The sequence below is a fragment of the Pipistrellus hanaki genome (assembly GCF_964339955.1).
Source record: "Pipistrellus hanaki genome assembly, chromosome: 3".
NCBI lineage: Eukaryota > Metazoa > Chordata > Mammalia > Chiroptera > Vespertilionidae > Pipistrellus > Pipistrellus hanaki.
The window spans coordinates 123169601-123191291 of NC_140505.1; the positions used below are offsets into that span (position 1 = coordinate 123169601).

Sequence of the window (21691 nt, forward strand, 5' to 3'; positions counted from 1 at the left end):
TACATTGGTTGCGGGCACATCCCCGGTAGGGGGAGTGCAAGAGGCAGCTGGTCGATGTTTCTCTCTCATCGATGTTTCTAGCTCTCTATCTCTCTCCCTTCCTCCTCTCTGTAAAATATCAATATAATATATTTTTAAAAAATTTATTCAATGTGAACTCAGAAAAAATAGTTTTTAAGTATTTGACAATGTTAAATGACATCTAAATAATTAGAATTATTCATATTCTTTGTCCAAAGTAAATTTAATAATTTAGAAGCACTCAAAATCTGTTGATTATTTTTGTAGATTATCACTTCTTACTGTCAATGTAAACCATATGAATTTTAAAGTGTATAATTCTACAATGTCTGGGGAAACATTTTTTAAATGCCATTTCCCAATATTCAAACATTTCATGTTGTTTAGAAAAATGATGAACATAATTATGTTTTTTACTTCTCAACATCTTAATGTTACCTAGTCCCCAACTCTGTAAACTAATTTAATAGTAATATTTTTGTTAGTGTTTTACTTTTTATTACATCAGTTCAAAATTTTGTGATATTCTTTCCACCAGAAAATATTCCAAGAGGATTTTTAAAAAAATTATTTTTGGAATGAAAAACCTTAACTGAACGATTGAGTTAAACCATAAACAGTCTTAAATCAAATAAATCTAGATTTCCATTATGTATCTTTACACTTGAACAAAGGCAACAAATCTTGGATGGATCTTCTGTGTGAGAAAATAGCCCTCAAGTCTCAGAGGATGCCACCAGCCAGCACTCAGGATTTATGAGATATTTATCAGTATTTCTTTCTAATTTTCATTCTGTCATTATTACTTGATCAAGTGGTATTGACACTCAGCCTTGAACAGCTACATGTTAAAATAACAAATAATAAGAATGAGCTAGTGAATTGAATGAGTGAATTTTTGAAAATTATGAGTATGTTTGTCCTTATTTATTTCTATTTCTTAGTTGATCTATGGGTCTTCACCCATTAAAACAATGGCATTTATTATTTTAAGACAGAATTCAGCCTATAACAAAAAACAATACACTAATTGTTCTTCTTGATTACAAATATATTCTAAGTCTGCAATGACAAAATATTCTTGGAAGTTATGATTCATTGAATAAGAAAGTGTTTTCCAGATTGCAAAGGCTCCCCTTTACCTATCAAAGGAAAACCCTTGAAAACTAGAATTGTACTATAAAACGTGATGCAAAGGATGTAGGAGATGAGTTCAGAGAAGCTAACTGTGATGGTGAGAATAAGCAAAAATTCAAATATCAGGAAAGAAACAAGAAGATTCAGAAGGGATGTGTCTACACTAAGACACCATTAGAATCCACAATGAAATCTGGTGCCTCCATACCCTGGAAGTAGGGATGACATCTGGATAAGAAGAATTTTCAAAGAGATTGAAGGTCAGGGTAAAGGCTAAAAGGCCTTGTGCCCCACTTCCCATCTGCTAGCTGGGAGGACCACAGCACAGGGTGCCTGTTGCCAACAGTGAAGAGCCACGGTAGAGGGAAAACGGAAACAGGACATGGTTAGGCAGATTGTGCTGGAGATAGCACTCCCGATATACATGCATGGACGTTTCTGTGTGTCCCAGTGCAAGTGTGAAAAATGTGGAGAGGACTGGTGTGCCCAAGGGAGCTGGCATTTGGACAGGCAGATGCAGGACTTGGGCAATGTTATCCGCAGTGAGTGTCCACACGGCACCTGGAGCCCAGGTCTCAGCAGAGAAGCACTGCATGCCCAGGGACCCAGATGTGATGTACCAGCTTTGCAGTACCAGCACACCACAGCAAGGATCCAGATGGTGGCAAGCAAACCAGAGACCCTTTCTCACTCCATCCCATATTACCCTGCGGACACAAAACTTCTCCAAACAAACTGTATCTACTCATTTGGAGATGCCATTCTATAAATGAGGATAGAAGAGACAAACCTCATGCTGAAAGGAAAACAGCACTGACAAAAAGTTTGATCTTCAAATGCTATTTGATCTAATGAGTATTTCTTAAACCAGAAAAAAAAATCAAATTTAGATTTCTCCCATCCTCACCAATCTTTCTATCACTATCAGCAGCAATAGAGGTTTGGGAGCAAAAAGAACTATGTCATAGAAATACTGAGTTATATTTTCTTATCTGAGAAGTAGGGTGTCCTAAAGCCCTTTAAGTAAAGACATAAATTACAATGCACTTGGCTGAGTTTACTTCACTACATTGGATTTGCGATTACTTAGAGGAAGATCCAAGTCATATGTCACCCTAGACTAGAAAAACTCTGTTAACATTCATAAACCTACCTTGGCAATAGATCATGGACATAGTTACCGAATCGAATGATTTCACCAGTTGTGTTCTAATTGACAAAGCAAATCAAAGAATTCCAGAACACTTTCAGATATTGGACCATGACTCAAACCTATTGCATCTCCTTACTGATTTTCTAGCCCAAATCTATGGCAGCTTTCTGTGAAACTATGAGTCTTTGATTTGATGTTAAAGTCATATTCATTTTCCCAAGTAACAGTCATCAACAAATGGGGCATTCAGGTCATAACTTTTATCTTCATATTTAAGGTGATATGGTTTTAAGATGGTCCATTTTGATTTGCTTAGTTTTCATCTTACCAATGTACACAAAAGATATACATGTATTAGAAGATCCTCCTCTTCCCCTCCCACTGTTAATATTCTACATTTGATGAGACAGATTCAGAGACACATAAGACCACCACTGACCTGGGGCAGGTTTGCTCAGGACAGACAAGTAGACTCCAGGCATGTGCCAATTAGTGATGTTTCAGTCAATGAGGAGCTGCATACATATATAACAGTTTCCCCACAAGATTTTAATGGGCTGGAAAAATCCCATCACCTAGTGATGTCACAGCCATCAAAACATCACAGCGTAACACATCACTCAGGTGTTTGTGATGACACTAACTGCGCTGACAGTCATATACAAGTATAGCACACACAATCACAGCAGAAGGCTCTACCATTTAGGTTTCTGTGTATAATAGAATTATTCTGTATACAATAATTTTCACACAACAAAATCAGCTAGCAACAAATCTCAAAATGTATCCCAGGCATTGTTACATGATTGTAGGTTAAGCAATGCCAAAATATGAATACGATTTGATCTTGAATCACGTAAATAATAGAAATGTAGCAAAAGGGCAGAGCAGCCAACATTTATATGCAAGCAGTCATGAACTGGGTCTAGGATGGCACTTGTTTAAACAGAAACACCAGGTAAATCATGAGGCAAAGGAATAAAAATACAAAATTTATTATTAATATTTTATTTCAATAAATATGTTTAAATTCCTACTGTATCCAAGACATTGTGTTACAGATCTCGGGGGTGGGGAGAAGGGGGGGGGAGGATAAATGTGAATCAAGTAGGCCTCTCCTTAAGGGAAGAATTTAAATAAGAAAATCCATTTCACTCAGATTAGGAAGAGCCTTGAATGATGGCCAATAATACAGCCATGGTACAGAAGACTAATTTGTCAAGTGTCTAGGAAGGACTAGTATCACTTTTATAGACACAAAAATCAAAGAAAACACTACTATAATACATTCACCCCTGAGAGAGTCAAAACCTATCATCTATAAACTTCAGCTAACTGGCAAGCGTAGTACAATCTCTCTTTTGGAGTATATATTAAATTGAATGGAATCATGCTGAGGTGACTGATGTTTTTGGCCTTTATTAAAGAGACTTCTCTGTATGTACCTGGGTTCTGCCCTCCAAAATAAAGAGCAGCAATGAAATTTAAATCATCCAGTGTTCCAGAACATATGGGGAATGAATGCAGCACACATTTTGTTCAGTGGACAATAAGGTAGGTGCCTCTTTCTCCTTTATGCCATTGCCAGGATAAATTGCTCTAAGTGTTTAGTAAATTATGTGCCCTATTAAAAATGGTATGAGCTCATTATTCATTATTTGGAGTGGAGGACAAGTTCCTGTGTGTCTCCAACATGACTATTTCCAGCAGAGAAGAGGTTGTGATTTATTTGGACCAGCATACTCGAAGTACAATGGAAGAAGGATAAGAACTTCTCACTGATTTTCCCCATTATGCATTCTTGGGCAAACCTCAGGAATGACTCCACCGTATGGATCTTATATAGTGGCCTGGCTTTGCAGCTAGTAGCAAAACTCACATTGGCTGAAACCGAGCAGTCTTGTTATTTTAACATGGCTGTTTCTATTTATAAAGTTACACAATCCAGTTAGTTCCTCCTTCCTCCCTGTCTGAAACACAGTTTACAAAAAGAAACCACAGCCATTACATAACTGCATTGCCAGGAAATCCAAGTGTTTTCTGGTGGAGAGTAAACGACCAGCACCTTGACTTCTGTCTTACTCATCCTAAATCACAGCTGCTCCTTGGGGGCACTTTCTCCTCGCTCAGAAATGTGCTCTGAAGTTTTACTAGGTTCAGGAGAAGGCTGTTTCTGCTCTTCTGACTATGCATGTTCTGGGGTGACAGATGTCCTACAAATGAAAGCCTGCTGCACAACAGGAAGTACCTCCTGCCAAGTCCCTGGAGAGCAGCAACACATCCAGAAGGCAATCCAGGTGCGAAGACATTAGAAGACAAGTTTACACAACTGCACCTGAGAAGAAGACAGCAAAAGACCAGGCAGACACTGGACACCCTCTCCTTTCAACTTAATGGCAGCTGCACCGGCTACATATGTCCATGTAGGTCGCCATTGTCATACGGGAGTATATATGGGAACCTCCCTCTGGAAGGTGAAACAAGATACAAATCCAACAGAATGGACACAGGGATAAGATGCCAAATATTTTTTTTTTTATAACTCATTATAATAGTAAATGTAATTCAATTGGAATTATGGTTTAACAAAGGCACAGAAGAGAAATGGACAGATTAGTGCTTGTGGTAGCAAATTTTCCCAAATTTCATGGGGAATGAATTGTAGACCAACTCAGCACCTGGGCTACTCTGCCTACAAGGACTTCTTGCTGAATCCCTTTATTATTACCTCTCAGTTGGATTTTATCTCTTTAGCCTTTTTAATTCCCTCTGCTTGATTCACAGAGACCATAGGTAAGGGCTAAAAAAAAAAATGTGTTCAGTGCCTGAGGGAATTTTCTGCCTGGGATAACTAGACAAAATGGGGTGCTCCTCCTCTGAACTTATAATGCTTTGTTATTTTGAAGGCAACTTCCCTCATCCAATAAAAACAGAGAAGGAAAACAGGCGACCTTAAGAAACATATTTCCGAAACCTAAGATTCTCACACACACAACAGCCTCTGATGATCTGAGTGCAGACAGATGCTCTCTTCCTCTTTGCTCTTCCCAAACATTCTGTCAATGCCTATTGTTCCCGTGTGCACTTTCTCCCAGACCACATCCTGCCTGTCTCCTGAGGAGAAGCTGGCTGCTGAGTGAGACCAAAGCCCTGTTCCTGTGCATTCTCTCTGACAGTGTAGAAAGGACAAACGAAGGGGCCAGCATTTCAAGATATCACTACACTCAACTCAAGGCCCATAGAACTTCAGTTGGAAATTACCTCATGGACTCGGGGAACTAAGCTAGGTTTGACTTATTGACAACTCTAAGATTTTCTCACAAAAGGAAACAGGAAGGCACCCATTATTGAACAAAACATATTAAAATGGTATGGATAAGGAAGGAGCAAATGTAAATATTTGAAACTCATAAAAATAATTATTCTTTGGTTAGCTAAAAGCTTCACAGAAAAGTCCTTATGACTTTGATTAAATTTAGTTTTTAATTCTAGCTCTACAAATCTCCCTCTCCCTCTCCTTCTTCCTCTCCCTCTCCATCTCTCTCATATATATATTCCTCAGAGACCCAGCCTTTTCCCTAGAAGGTAACATCTGGACCTAAGTTATATTTCAGCTCCTGAGCCCTAAGATGGAATGACTCCTGGTTATTTTTCCATGAGACCAGACAGAGGGACAGCAGAAAAAACCTCAAATCTGTCCTCAAGACCTGAAGACATGACCCATTACCCTTACTCACCTCCAACCAGTCAGCTCCCAGCAAGACCCAGACCCTTACCTCAGGGTATCTTGTGATTTCCCCCTATATAATCTGTAACCTACACACCATAAAGAAATTAGAGCTTTTGAGTTTTATCTTCTTATTCTCCTGGATAGCACCATTCATTAATAAAATAACCAGTGTTTCCCCACTGCAATTCTCCGTGTCCAGTGTTTATCTGTGCTAGTCCTGAGTGGATGGACTCTGTCTGTTTCATAACAGAAACTACTTCTAATTGGAATAATTGCTGATAAAGAAAGGACATGTTCTGTCAAATCTAAGTAGAGAACTGATAGCTTCTGACGGATAAATCCTTAAATAAGGGAAAATAGTTAAATTGATTAGCATATATTTGCAACTAATACAAAATTAGAATGCATAACTAGACAGTTATTTAAAAACAGAATAAAATTAAAGAGGGAAACAAGAAATGTGATTCAGAGTTAGGGTAACCAACCCTACCAGTGCTCTGAACTAAAAGATGTCAACAATAATCCTGCAGTGCTAAAATCAGGACGCCCTGGGATTTCCTATGTGGATTTAATTAAAACTTTTATTATAATGGTTTCATATAGAAGATAGCAGTATGGGGAGAAAATAATAACTAAAATATGGAATAAAAATGTTATTGAGAAAACTATTATTTAAATTATACAGTATCCTATATAATAAAAGCATAGTATGAAAATTGTCCCCTTGACCAGAAGTTCGTCTGGGAGTTCCATCAGGGGGTGGGGCCAGCCTGGGAAAGGGAAGGAATACCTAGCAGGCAGAGGGCAGCGGGCAGCAGGCAGTAGGCAGCTGCTAGGGACCCTACCAGTGCAAGAATATCATGTACTGGGCCTCTAGTGTCTCTATAATACCTCCAGGAAATATTTCTTACATACCAAGAAACAAAGATATGAACCTCATGAGCAAATATCAATGCCTGCTTTGGCCACTGATTACTAGGAAAATATCACTAGCTTAAACTTGCATGTATAAGCAGTTCGTAGGCTCAGATCCAAATGTGCAGTGACTTATAACACCTATACATCATAGTACAAATTTTACACACCAGCCTGACTACTAGCCTTATCCTTTTCCTTTGTTTTCTTCTTGTAATCTCATTTTATTTGCATATACTTTTTAAATCTTATATTTGTATGTTTTCTAATTCTACTGAGTCCTGTTTTCAAACAAGGCAGGATCTAAATCAGTGGTTCTGAACTGAAGGCAAATTTCCCCCAGGGGGCAGGCAACATCCCGAGACATTTTTGATTGTCTCAAGTGAAGGGAATGAACATAAAGAAAAGAAACACAGCCCAAATGTATAATAAAAGTTATGATTATTAAAAATCTGAATTGTAATTGTTTCTGATATTTCTAGGTGATATTAAGTAGGGATATAATGTTGCTACAAAAGAATAAATATAAATTTCTAAAAGGGGCTCAGCTTTTGTAAGTATATTTCTCCTACTGCTTATCCTGTTAAAATAAGCTAGTTATGCATAAATATGTACATAATTTGCTTTATAAATGGTAAGTATGCAATAAATGCTTGATGACGGACTAATTGGCTGGAAGGATGATTTATAAAGATAAGTCACCTAGGATCCATGATGTAGACCTAGTAATGGCAACTGGAAGACTTTACTCTGTGAAATAGCAGCCTTGTTTTAGAATACAATAGGTCATTCCTGAATCAGAGGAAAAGAGAAGAGAGAACACATTGTTGGAGATGATAAACCTGTGTTCAGTGGAAGAAGGCAACACACAAGTGTGGATATCAAAAGGGCAGCCAAAGGAAGGAAGAAACAGCTATAAAAAGCAGATGGTTCTAAGACAAAGGAAATGTGAAACAGGATCCAAAAAATATATGGGTCAAAATAATAACATAAAAGTTTCTGGCAAAAAATATTATTCTGTAGAAGTTCAATAAATTGTCCAAAAACAAAACAAGAAGATACTGCAAGGTTATATTAAACATAAAAGCATTCAGGGGCAATAAAGATAAATACATAAACCTATATATCCATATATATTTTTTACAGTCCAAAAAGTGAGCAACTTAAATTGACCCAAGCTAAAATTAAATAGTAAATACTGTCAAAGATGAGTAGAAGCCTGAGTAGAGAGAATTCCAGATGCAGGACTCAATCTAAAGACCAATTGATTCACTCAGAAATCTGCCTTGCATTGGAAAAGAGATTGCTCTATGCATTTTTTCTTCCTATTTGCTTACCAGGGTCTGAAAGGATTGTGATATGAGTTGCTTCTGGTCAGTACTGGTGGTGGGTTTGTCAATGACCTATCCTTGCATTCCCTGAAGTTTTCTTTGGAACCAACTTGCAATGAGCTGACAGAAGCTGCATGGTATCTCCAGGCCCTGAGAGCAGATAACTAACTCACTCACACAACTATGCTGCCACCCATGTGACAACATCTAGAAGCCAGCAAATGCCTCCTTCTGACTGTGACGCCTGGCTTTACCCTGATTCTTTAAACTTCACTTCTAGAATTCAGATCTTATCCTGCCTTGGTCTTTCTGGTTCCAAGCTTGATGGAAAATGTCCAGGTCCAACATGAGAAGAATCTAAAAACTGAGCAGTCAAGCAAGTAGAAACAAGGGCATAGGCCAAAGAGAGAGTTGCTTCAAGATGCGAGTTTGGATCATGACATTTTTAAATGATACTTTTGTGTAGATGGGCATGGTCTATTTTTTTTAAGGCTGGTTTAACTGCAATATGTTTTCTTTTTGTACATTTAGTAAATTGAATGTAAATATGGCCCTCCAATTATTCAATGTTTTGCTTTTAAAGACACATCCATATAATTCAGGACAACTTCTTGACAATCTAAAAAACACTTATGGACACCTTAGAATATTTTTCACATGGTCAAGTTTTGCTTACTCTTCCATATCTGACTAATTGGCTAACCCAGTGGTTGGCAAACTCATTAGTCAACAGAGCCAAATATCAACAGTACAACAATTGAAATTTCTTTTGAGAGCCAAATTTTTAAAACTTCTTCTAGTGCCACTTCTTCAAAATAGACTTGCCTAGGCCATGGTATTTTGTGGAAGAGCCACACTCAAGGGGCCAAAGAGCTGCATGTGGCTCACAAGCCGCAGTTTGCTGACCGTGGGGCTAATCTAATGCTTGCTAATAGTTCACCAAGCCATTTCCCTCAACTTCTGGGTACGTAGCTAGACTATGTATCCTAGTCCATCTTACAGTGAGGCATCATGATAGGACTCAGTTCTGACCAATAAAACTGAATCGACATAATATATGAAATTTCTAAGCCTTTTAGATGATAGAACCACAAGCGGGAAGGAACATGGTTTCCTGAGTTATGATACACATGTATCTTCAAATTTCTTCTATAAAGGGCCAGAGAGTAAATACTTTATTCTTTGCAGGCCATATAGTCTCTATTGTAACTTCTCAACACTGCTGTCTTAGCACAAAAGCAGCCACAGACAACACACAAGCCAACATCATGGCTGTGTTCTAATAAAAATTGATAAAACTGGGCACCAACTTAGACCTAACCTATGAGATATCCGTTGTCAACCCTTGACTATATGGAACAGCTAAGAGATGAAAAACAAACTCCTAGTGTATTAAACCACTGAAATCATGAATTTGTCTGTCATAGAAGTTAGTATTACCTTTCCCACATCAGAAAACAACAGATGGCCTGTTGTTTTTGCTAGTTTGGCTTGGATTATTTTCTTTTACGGAGACTGCATCATGTTAGTTTATTGGGAATCGAGTAAAATTTTGCCACTGCCCTCTTATTTGGTAATTTTTATCTCCGAGCAGAATTGCAACACTTGTTAACAAATCATTCCATTTTCTGGAAACAACCGGGAAATCCTGCCGTGTATCCAATTAATGAACTCTCCCACAAATACTGAATTTCTCTACGGGCCCCAGTGTCTAGGAATCCAAAGGAAAGCATTTCTTACAGCAAGAATTGAGCAACTATGGGGACTGGGGGAGAGGAAGAGTTCAAAGAAATTTGTCAAAGATTAATTCAGTACTCCTGGCAGGGATCTGTGGGTTTCTTTGTTTTCCCATTATGTGACTCAGTATCCACAAAGAGAGACAAGAATAACATTGATTTTGACTGTGGTTAATAAATCACTGTGAGAGAGAGCCAGAGAGGGAGATGAACAGTAAGGACATAGCAGTCAAATAGACCTAGGCTGAAATTCCTGCTCTACCCTTGCACCCATCAGAGCTATTTCTACATAAGTTTAATTAGAATAATCATAAATTGGGTATAGCATTTACCATGCTATAGCATTTACCATGTGGTAGGTACTCAAAAAAATTTAGTAATTACCATTAGTTTTAATGGCTACTTGCTGCCAAGTTCACATATTATCATTTTCAAGTAAACTGTATGTTTTGTTTTGAAGAAAAATGTCTTTATCCATCAATACTGAGAATTTTGTGGTTTGTTGATATTAAATAAGTGAATGTGAACATCTACAGTTTCTTTTACTAAACTTGTCCCTCTTCCATTGCTTGAGCTTTGTATTTTAGCCAAAATTTTGCTCCATTACACCTCCTTTTTCATATTTTTGAACTTTTCTCCCATTACTGAATCTTTCCATATTTCATTCTATCATCATCTTTCTAAAATATAGACTTAATTGGGTCACATTGACACCCTCCCTTTATCTCTATAGAGTAAATCTGAACTCCTTACTGGACATTTAATTCCCATCTTTCCACTGCCTCAATTCAACTTCATTTGTCTCATTCATTTACATCCTACATCCTAGGATTGGTAAATAATCTGTAGTTTTCTAAACACAGCACAGTATTAAATACATTGCTCTTCTATCTATCAATAAGATGTTCTTTTTTTCCCAAATTTATTCGACTAAATCAAATTCATTCTTTAAAACATGGTTGAAATGTTAATTTCCTCATATACAGAGAATTAATTACAGATGCCTCTGCTCTACTTCCAATTCTTAACATTATTAATTTTTGTATTAAACCATTAGCTAGTTTTATAATATTGCAATAGATAACAAATGTTGACTATTAACTATATACTAGGCAATATGTTGGCATATAGTTTATACTTTACGTGCAATATCTCATTTACTCTTCACAAGAATTTTATGGGGTATTTTATATTACTGTCCTCATTTTATAGATGAATAAACAGATACTTAAGTATTAATTGATTTGCCAAGGTCACTTTGCTAGTAAGTATTGGCGCATCCAAGAAGAGAACTGTAGTAAGCGGATCTCAACTATTACAAACAGGATGAAAGCAAAGGTAAAATGTTAACCAAGAAGAGATGTCTTTTCAGAATCCATTGTAACCTCTAGGAAAACAGAATATAAGTTATAGCTCAAGGAAAGCAAGGGGGAAAAAAGAAAAGTAAGGTAAGTGCAAAACTTGGAATAGTGAAAATGAATATAAACTACACTTTCAAGAAATGCAATTGGAAAGTTGGAAAGATGGAGTGATTTTCTGAAGCAGAATGACGAATATTATTAATTATTATCATCATTATTATTAAATAATAAAGACCTGAGCATTTTTGGAAGTTTATTTTAAATCAGTATTTCTCAATGGGGTTAGATTATTTTCTTCCACTCAGATATTTTTCACAATGTCTGGGGACATTTTTAGTTGTCACAACTATAGGATGCTACTGGCATGTAGTAGGAAATGGCAAGGATGCTGCTAAAAATGCTATAATAATAATAATAATAATAATAATAATAATAATACTGTCCCCACAATACAGAATCATCAAGTGCAAAATGTCACTTGTGCCAAGGTTTAAAAAATGTTCCAAAGGATCCATTGGCGATGAAAAGGCTGAAAAAATAAGAGATATGTGATCATTGATAGGACAAAATTGGGAAGAGAAAGGGAGTAGATAATAAAAAAAAAAAATGTTACCCTTAGAAAAGCTTTATAAAAAACTATTACCCTAATTTTATTTTATTTTTTACAGATACAGAAGTTGAAATTCAGAGAGCTTAAAAATGACTTATTTTCAAGATCTAGCAGAAATTTAATTCAAATCTCTGAGCTCCTAACTTGATGTGTTTTTTTAAACTGCAGCACCTAATATTTTATTTTATATTTTATTATTTTTTTATAAAACTTTTTTTAATATATATATATTTTATTGATTTTGTACAGAGAGGAAGGGAGAGAGATAGAGAGTTAGAAACATCAATGAGAGAGAATCATCGATCAGCTGCCTCTTGCACACCCGCTTCTGGGGATATGCCCGCAACCAAGGTACATGCCCTTGACCAGAATCGAACCCGGGTCCCTTCAGTCCCCAAGCCGACGCTCTATCCATTGAGCCAAACCGGTCTCGGCAACACCTAATATTTTAAATTCAAGGTTGACTGAGGGTAATTGTTAGAGAAATGATAGCATAAATTCAAGTTATGGTGCAATTACTCTGCTTAAAAATTCAGGAGATACCGATTGATTTCATGTTCCCATAAACAATATATTTAATACCTTCCTTATTATTAAAGGAAGAAAGATTTCCATATATTGGGAAGGTAGAAACTATGAAGAATGTGTTTGGCAAACTGTCATCAGATATTCACATGATATTGACACTTGAAGAACAATAAAAATTGTATGAGATTTTCAGTAACATTTAATCACATATAATTTACAGCATAATTTTTTGGTAATTTAATAATTTAAAGCATGAGCTATAATTCTTTAAACACTTTGAAAAGCACAAACCAAAAACTATGGTACATCTACACAATGGAATATTATGCTGCCATAAAAAAGAAGAAATTCTCATCATTTGCAGCAACCTGGATGGAATTGGAGAACATCATGCTGAGTGAAATAAGCCAGTCAATGAAAGAGAAACACCACATTACCTCACTCATTTATAAATGATAAAGAGCTAACCTGAAGAACCAAAAGATAGATATAGAGACAGTAAAGCAACAAGCAGACTGTCAAATTACAGCGGGGAGGGTAGGGAGATCTGGGGTAGATAAGAGATCAACTGAAGGACTTGTATACATGCATATAAGTACAACCAATGGACACAAAACTCTGGGGAGGGAGGGCATCTATGGGAGGGGTGGCTACTGATATATGTACAAAGATAATAATTTAATAAAAAATTAAAAAATAAAATTTCTTACATTCCTACAAATTGTAACTCAATGGAATTACATGAATGACACTGAAAAGCTTAGCCTTCTGCCTGTAGAGACAATATAAATTTCAAGAATCAGTCTTCACACCATTGCTACCACAAAGGCAAAAACAATCACGATGACCATTAACAGCTAAGCCATGAAACCTGGAGCATAAGCTATAACTGGCAAAAGAAATAATCATGTTTCTTTAAATGCAAATAACTAAATGTGCAAATACAGCAGAAACAGGAAAAGCAGGCGAATCATCTAGAGACCTGAAGGCTGACCTATGCAGCAGTTGGCCTGGCCAGCACTGGAAGTGCTACCATGAGAGCAAGTCAACAGGACTGTCAACAGTCTTCAGCAATTAGGCATCTTCTCCAAGAAGGAAACAGCTGGAGGCCAGAGCCAGTCATCTACTCTATTGACTTCTGCTTCTATATTTCTGTCCTGAGGTTTCTCTTATTTATTTCCGTTATTTAAACAATCCAATAGAGACCATGTGTCAACTTAATTGTCTTCTCCTGATAATTCTAGACATTTGGGTGTATAAATGATTTATTTGTAATTCACTAGCAATGTTAACTCAATACTTAAAACAAAACTTACTGGTAAATATAGAAACCAAGTCACTCAATAGCCCTCTTCTCTTCCCCTGACACCAGCTGAAGTCTTCCTTGTTGCAGTGTTACTGGTGGAGTAAAACATGAAAACTAATGTTTTTTTCATTGAGCAGGATGCTGAATGTGTTGGATGGAAGTGATGGGAGCCAAAGAAGAGGAGAGCAGTTTGGAATAATTGCAATAATTGACAGAAAACTTACCAAGGGCCAAAGCATGAGGATGTGCATAAGGGGACACATGCAAGTTATAAAATAAAACAAAATCTCCAATTTCTAGAAACTATGGATATGAGATAGTGAAATATACCGCCAGGTGTTGAACTAGGAATTCAAAACTAGATGACTGGAATGATGGCATTTACACTAATCACAAACAAGGACAGGAGAAGGGCTTGCTGGGTTGAAGACACATTTCTGACACACGCTTGTCTGATACATATATAGGTTCTTTCTCTTTAACCAGACTGTGAGGCTATTTGGTGTAAGGACTAGCAGAGAAGTCCACGTAAATGTTTTTTAATGACCATCATCTATTGTGGGTACTATCCATGGTTTCTTTTTTCTTAGAAATAGAACCCATCATTTTTAGCTGGGCACATAGCTTCCTAGAATAAAAACTACATTTCCCAGTTTCTATTGCCCATCTAGAGAAGGCCTTGGAACTATAAGCAAGCCAAGAGGGTGTGGAAGAAGCCTTAATTAAATAGGATATGTCTTTTTTAATTGAATGGAACTCAACTATATTTTTAATTTCTTTTTTGATTAAGGTATTACATATCCTTATCCCTTCATGACCCCCCTGCAACACCCCACTTATGTCCTCACCCCCTGCTGTCTGTGTCCATTGGTTGGGCTTATATACATGCATACAAATCCTTTGGTTGATCTCTCCCCTTTACCCCACGCTCCCCTACTTTCCCTCCAAGGTTTGACAGTCTGATAAATGTTTCTCTGTCTCTAGATCTGTTTTAGTTCATCAGTTTTGTTGCTCATTATATTCCATGAATTAATAAGACCATGTGATTTTTTTCTTTCTCTGCCTGGCTTATTTCACTTAGCATAATGCTCTCCAGTATCCACTCAAGATGGAGATAGTTGCCACAACTGATGGTGGTAAACAAAACAGAGTGGCAACTGGTTCCCTAACAATTTCATGCAGCCATCCTACCAGCCACAGACTACTTACTCTCACATTATCCTTTACATGAAAAATAAACTCCTATCTTGTGTATGATATTGTTAGATTAAGTTTTCTACTATTCACAGCCAAATCTAAGTATCTCTACTATAGCTACTTGATCATTTTGTTACTTTCTTCAGTTCTAGTTTATTAAAAGTTTATAAATATCTATAAATATACTTTTTTCACATTTAGAAATACTTTGAAGTGCTGACCAGGCATGCTTTGCATTTGTTTGAAAAACTCTTTAATATGATAAGTGGCATTACTTACCACAGAGTCTTATTCCAGTCTTATTGGAATATCAGATGTTTGATTGATACGTTTGCTAACCAAAGATCAACCAAAATTCTATTGCAAAAAGTATTTATAGTGGTCAAGTCTTGGGCCAAAGCCATTTATCAAAGTGAAAGTTTGACTAAACCTGCAGAGATAATAGCATGGTCAGCAGAGAAAAAAGGCCTATCTATTCTTTCCATCCAATCCAGACAAGTCATTGTGGGTTCACAGAGCAGAGTTATATGACATTCACATTTAATTATTTGCATACAGTTAAATATTTGTAGTTTTCTAATGATACTTTACACTTCCCTACATTTACCCTGAATTACTTTCATTGGACTGAGAACTATAATTATTTTATAACTGACTTTTTTGCATTGAAAATGATTTCTTAAAACATCAAAGAAATAACATAATTTTTGAGCTAGAAGTACTTTTAAAATCATTCATTCTAAACCCTATGTTTTATAAATTAAATGATCCAATGAGATTAAAAAATTTAACTAAGTCTTTCTCAGGACAATTTTAGTTTGTTCATTCATTCATCTATTCATGTATTAGTCTAGTAAATTACTATTTAATCTTCATGCATAAAGCATTAGAGAGAAGGAGCTGGAACACAGAAAATGGTCCTGCTATCTCTATTTTCAAGTGAGTGGGGTGAGAAATGAATTATCTAATAAATTATCTAGGTAATAATATACAATATAGGTAAATGTGCTGTATTACTCAGACAATGAATCACCAGAGAGGAAAGGAACAAAGGGCGACCAGCTAAGACTTCATGAAGAAAGTTGCATTGGGGGCTGCACCTTAGAGGACTTGAACAGGTGAAAATAAAATGGACATTTCAGACAAAAGGGGTAGTTTTCTTTTTAGTATGTAGAGTTTTTTTCTATATGAAGAGTCTTTCTTGAGTTATTTTTAAATTACATTTCGGTAGGACAGTAAAATCAAACCATTCCCTAAGAAGCCAGATGTAAGAATGGAAAGCTTGACATCATAGTTAAAACTACACGAAAAAGTGATGTTTATCAAGTACAAATGAATCCCCCTGAAGTTCATCAGCTGAACGACCAGGTTACCCCACAGCAGCTGGAGAAAATGACTATAGCATGCTTAACAACCAGGAGTATGAGCTACTGCTCACAAAATGTATAAATTAAATGACTGAAAAAAAAATGTCAGTAATAAGTAAAACAGTAGGGTTTCAATTTACAAGTGAAAATCCAGACAAGTGTATGGTATCAAGAAAAATAATATTTCATTTTCCTTCATATTGCAATGAATTAAGTAGTCTAGGATACACAGATTCAAACAGCAAGTGTTTAAGATGCAAATGACATTTAGAGAAAAGTGATGCTTTCTCTATGAACTTTTACAAATAAATTTCTTTAGTATAATAATATGTATGCAAAATAGGTCCCCTTTTTTTCTCATATTTGTGGTTGGTGACTGTTATTAGTAATAGAGCAATATTTAGGACTAGGCATCCATCCATGAACATACCAGGTGATAACAACTTATGCATAGTCAGAGAATTTTGTACACAACTTTTAGAAGTATAAACTCTAAGTACAGGTTTATATAGGCTAAACACTGAGCTTTTCAGCTATACCAACTACTCACTTTCTTAGACCAGTGCTCCTCTACTGACACCATTTCACCCAAAAGGAAATTTGCATTTTAGCTGCATAAGTCTGCAGGTAACCTTCAGCCACTGACCTTGCTGTCTTCTGTCTCCTTAGCTCTCCCCTGGAGGGGATTCTTCTCTCCACATTCACAGGTCGATTTTAACGTGAGCTGACAAGAAAGCATTGATCTCTCTGTTTCAGTAAGTTCCAAAGGTCCTGAAGAATAGTGCTGTGACTCAGTGGTGCCAAGACTTGGTATCGGAAGAGCAGTATGAACAGGCTTTGACCCAACAGCTGGCTGTCTCAGTTTTGAGGCTACCCCAAGTACAGGCATGGCTTCTATAAAAGCATCTTCCTGCTGCCAAAGAAAATGCTTCTAACCTCAGTCTGGTAGACTCCAACTTTAGTATTTCCAGAACAAATAATTTAAACAAAACTAGCAGTCATCATGATTAAAAAAAAAAAAAAGAAAGAAAGAAAAGAAAGAAAGAAAAGGAAAAACGAATAATATAACTTTCAGGATGAGGCAACAAAACTTCCCTTCATCTTTAGTTGAGTATCTTTTTTCTTGCTGGCTCAAATCCTCTCTCTCTCTCTCTCTCCCTCTCTCTCTCTCTCTCTCTCTCTCTCTCTCTCTCTCTCTCTCTCTCTCTCTCCTCTCTCCCCACCTCCCTCCGCCCTGAAGTGAGTCAGTATCTATGTAATATTAAATACTCCGTTGGGGAGTAAACTTTTCTTAAAGGTAACTGCTACAAACCTCCTTCTTTAGGATTAAAGAGCTCCTAGCTTTACTTTTCTTCTCCCTACAGCAGTCTGAGTCTGAGCATTGAGACTGAAAAAGAGGAAAAAACACAAAAGAATAAGTCCTCAGTCCAATTGTCAGAGCAGCCAAAAGACCACAATAGTGGAAGGACAGGCGTTCTTCCTGATTTCAGAAATAACCAGCCTAGTTCTCTTTTTAAAGAAAACCGTATTTCCCCTAGCTTAAAAAAAAAAAAAAAAAGAAAAAAGAAAAAGAAAAAAAAAGACACGATTAATGGCCAAAACAAACAGCTGTTGGAAGAACTTTTAGCCCGGAAACAATCTCAGCAATGAAGCTGTTTGTCTGATTTCCAGCTATTTTTCACTACTGACAGCCATGAGGCACGGTGTTCATTCTGTTTTATCCCATGAAATCAGGTTAAACTCATGCAATAGTGTAACTTGCTAAAGCTGCTAAATCATTCAGCAGACCATGCCTGCCTAGGTTATGAAAATACAGTAATCATTGTGTCTAACTCTAGTAATGATAACAACAATACAGGGTGACCCCCCCAAATGTATGCACATTTTAACAGCTGATAGCTCAATTTTGAAAATAAAATGTACTTTAATAAATAACGCCTTTATAATTATTCAAAGTGTGTGTACACATTTTGGGGGCATCCTGTATTTACAGCTAATACATTCTGCAGAGCAGTTACTGGGAAACAACTTTGTGCATTATCACATTTAATTAATGGATGACTCAAGAATAGGCACATTTATTTTCTCCACTTTACAGAAGAGGTAACTCTGATTCATTTAAACAATTTGACCAAAATCATGCAGTTAGAAAGTGGAAGAGCCTATATAATCTACAGAATAACTTTAAAAACCATCTTAGAAATAATTTATAGCATTATTACTCAAGCTTACTAAATACAACTTAAAAATCTAAACTTCTAAAGAGTATCCAAATGTATACTCAGTGAATATGAAAATGCAGCATCTATTCATAAAATTATTTTATTATAACCAGACTAGAGGCCCGGTGCACAAAATTTGTGCAGAGAGGGTGTTCCTTCAGCCCAGCCTGCACCCTCTCCAATCTGGGACCCCTAGAGGGATGGACGACTGCCCGTTTATACCTGATACTACTGGGATCAGGCCTAAATGGGCAGTCGGACATCACTCTCACAACCGAGGACTGCTGGCTCCCAACCGCCTACCTAAATGCCTCTAACCGCTTCTGCCTGCAAGCCTGACACCCCCTAAACACTCCCCTGCCAGCCTGATTGGTGCCTTTCTGCTTTCCTGCCAGCCCTATTGCCCCCAACACGCATGCAGCCAGCAAGAGGCCAGGAGCAGGGCAGGACATTTACCTGCCCACCTGCCGTGTTACACGGGCAATGTGGCAGGCATTCTCCAACCGCTCTGAGTCTGTGGCCAGTGCACGTGCACACCAGTGCCGAGTGGCCAGGGTCCTGGAGATGCCATTGGAGTGTCCAGTCCTGTCAGCCTGGTCTGGGGGCGGCTGGAGTTCCAAATCCTTTTGGTTTCTGTAGCCCCTGGACTGAAAGCAGAAACCAAAAGCACCGGGAGCATCAGGAATTCTGGGAAACATAGTTCTGGTGGCAGCCCTTGGACAGGAAGCAGAAGCCCAGAGCATGATGAGCACCAGGAGTGTTGGGAATCATAGTTTTGGTGGCAGACACGTTGCGGGATCTCCTAGACACTAGAGCAAAGTGAGCCAGGAGCAAGTTACTGTTGCGAGTGACAGATGGAGGGAAAGCAAAGGTGAGAGACATAAGTAAAGCTAGATTGTTGAGAAAAAATTAAAAGGAAGATATCTTGCAATTTCTAGGAAATCTCCACCAATGGAGCAAAGAATAAAAAACAACCTCTATTATTCTGTGAGCACCAAACCAAACTGAGTTGGGAGTCTCAGACAATTAGCTCATGTGATTACAAAGACAGACACAAACTCCTGGATTGGAGAGGGTCCCCTGAGGGCTCCCAGATTGGAGAGGGTACAGGTCGGGCTGAGGGGACCCCCCCCCCCCCATGCACGAATTTCATGCACTGGACTCCTAGTCTATATATATAAAAGCCAAAGCGACTAAATGACCAGAATGACTGGAACAACCAGTTGCTATGATGTGCACTGAACACCAGGGGCAGATACTCAATGCAGCAGCTGTCCCCTGGTGGTCAGTGCGCTCCCACAGTAGGAGTGCCATTCAGCTGACTGACCCATCCCAGTGGCCCACCAGGCTGGCAGCAGCTATTCACTCCTTCAATAGTCCTGCAGGTCCAATTTCCAGAGAACAGGGCAGGCACTGATGGACTGATGCTGCCTGTGTAATCCTGTCAGCACTACTAGCCTCCTGGTAGTTGGCCTCAGGCACAATGGCTGCTTCCCCTTCCTAGATGCTGTGCAAGGACGAAACTATATAAAAGCGGCCACCAGGTGGCTCCTGACAACAGGCGCAAATGTCAGCAGGACAGATCCAGATCCCAAGCCAACAAGAGGGTCCCCCTGCCTGCCCACAGGGCTGATCACATCCTGTCCCTTCCTACCCGCCTTGGGATGGGCTGTAGATGCAGGGCTCATGGTTGATGAGCACCGCTGTGACTGCATGAGTGTTTCCTGATCGGGCTGGCTAGGCATGAGACCAGGGCAGGCACAGTGGGGCTGGGATGAATGGGAGCAGCAGGCAGGAGTGGCAGGCGACTTTGGACTGTGGGTTTGAGCCTGATCCCCACAGGCCACCCTGAGGGTCCCCACATGTGCACGAATTTATGCACTGGGCCTCTAGTTTTCTAATAACAGCAATTTATTTGATTTTGTATTCCTCATGTTTTTGTTTAATAATTCTGTAAGACACAGACAGATTTACCTCTTTTTACCTTTTTAAAAAAATGTTTATTGTTGAAAGTATTATGATCTCTTTGTTCTCCCCTCCCCCCACCCCACACCCATTAACCTCTTCTAGTTTGCCCTCAACCCTGCCCTATTGTCTTTGGCCAGGATTTGGCCAGGATTATGCATATATGCACACAAATTCGTTAGTTGATCTCATCCCACAATAGCACCCCACCTTCCCTCTGAAGTTCAATAGTCTGTTCCATGCTTCTGTCCCTGGAACTATTTTGTTCATCAGTTTATTTTATTATTAGATTCTACATATGAGTGAGATCATGTGATACTTATCTTTCTGAAAATCTAGGCTATCTATATCAAACATTTTAAGAACTAACATTGCAAGTGAAGTTCCTAGAAAAATGAGTGGACATATAATATGTATTCAGTAAATAGTAGCAATTATGAGAACCAAAAACCATTATTTTGGAAAATATATCTCTCTTAAGTTAAAGAAATTGCTTTTTTATCTACTACTAGAGGCCCTGTGCACAAATTCATGCACTGGTGGAGTATAGCTGGCCCTCCCCATGGGGACCCTCTTGGGGGCATGGCCAGCCAGGGAGAGGGGCCCTGTGTGGTTTGCCTGCCAGACCTGCCCTTGATCTGAGTAGGGGAGCTCATTTGGGGGTGGAGCTGGCCAGGGCAAGGGGCTGCAGTCGTTGTGGACATTTTGCCATTAGGTCACTGGGCTTTTACTATATAAGGTTTTCAACTTCAAAATTATGTACTTTTTAATAAGAAGGAGTAATTTACAGGTAAAAGAGATAATAACTAATGTCAAATTTATATGTTCTTTTAAGACAAGTATAGGAGAAACTCAAATACAAGTTAGAAATCTTAACAACTTTTTAAAAAAGTAACCAAAGTGGGTTTACCCATCGGGATAACAAGAAATAAATACAACACTGGTGGTAATAACAAAAATGACATGATCACTCTGACAAAGTAAGTTACTTTATAATTTACAAACCATTGAACACACTATTTCTTCAGAGATTATACAATATTGGAAATCTAGAGATGCTCAAATTCCTAAAATAGATTTAAACTATATAAGAAGATATATGCATTCTATAA

At 37.9% G+C, this 21691-nt stretch overlaps 1 protein-coding gene across 9 annotated transcripts in view; it reads right to left on the reverse strand.

The window, feature by feature from the left end:
* NAV3 (neuron navigator 3) overlaps positions 1 to 21691 on the reverse strand; it is a 774341-nt gene that overhangs the window by 310984 nt on the left and 441666 nt on the right. For 2 of the 9 annotated variants that reach the window (XM_084876275.1, XM_084876271.1), the window contains exon 1: positions 17039 to 17488. The exons of 3 other annotated variants lie outside the window; for them this stretch is intronic. In XM_084876275.1, coding sequence (XP_084732401.1) covers positions 17039 to 17281 — 243 coding nt within the window. In that variant the 5' untranslated portion in view covers positions 17282 to 17488. Of the gene's footprint in view, positions 1 to 17038; positions 17490 to 21691 lie in introns of those variants that run through there. 4 more of the 9 variants (XM_084876272.1, XM_084876273.1, XM_084876274.1 and 1 more) reach the window with 4 other exon arrangements.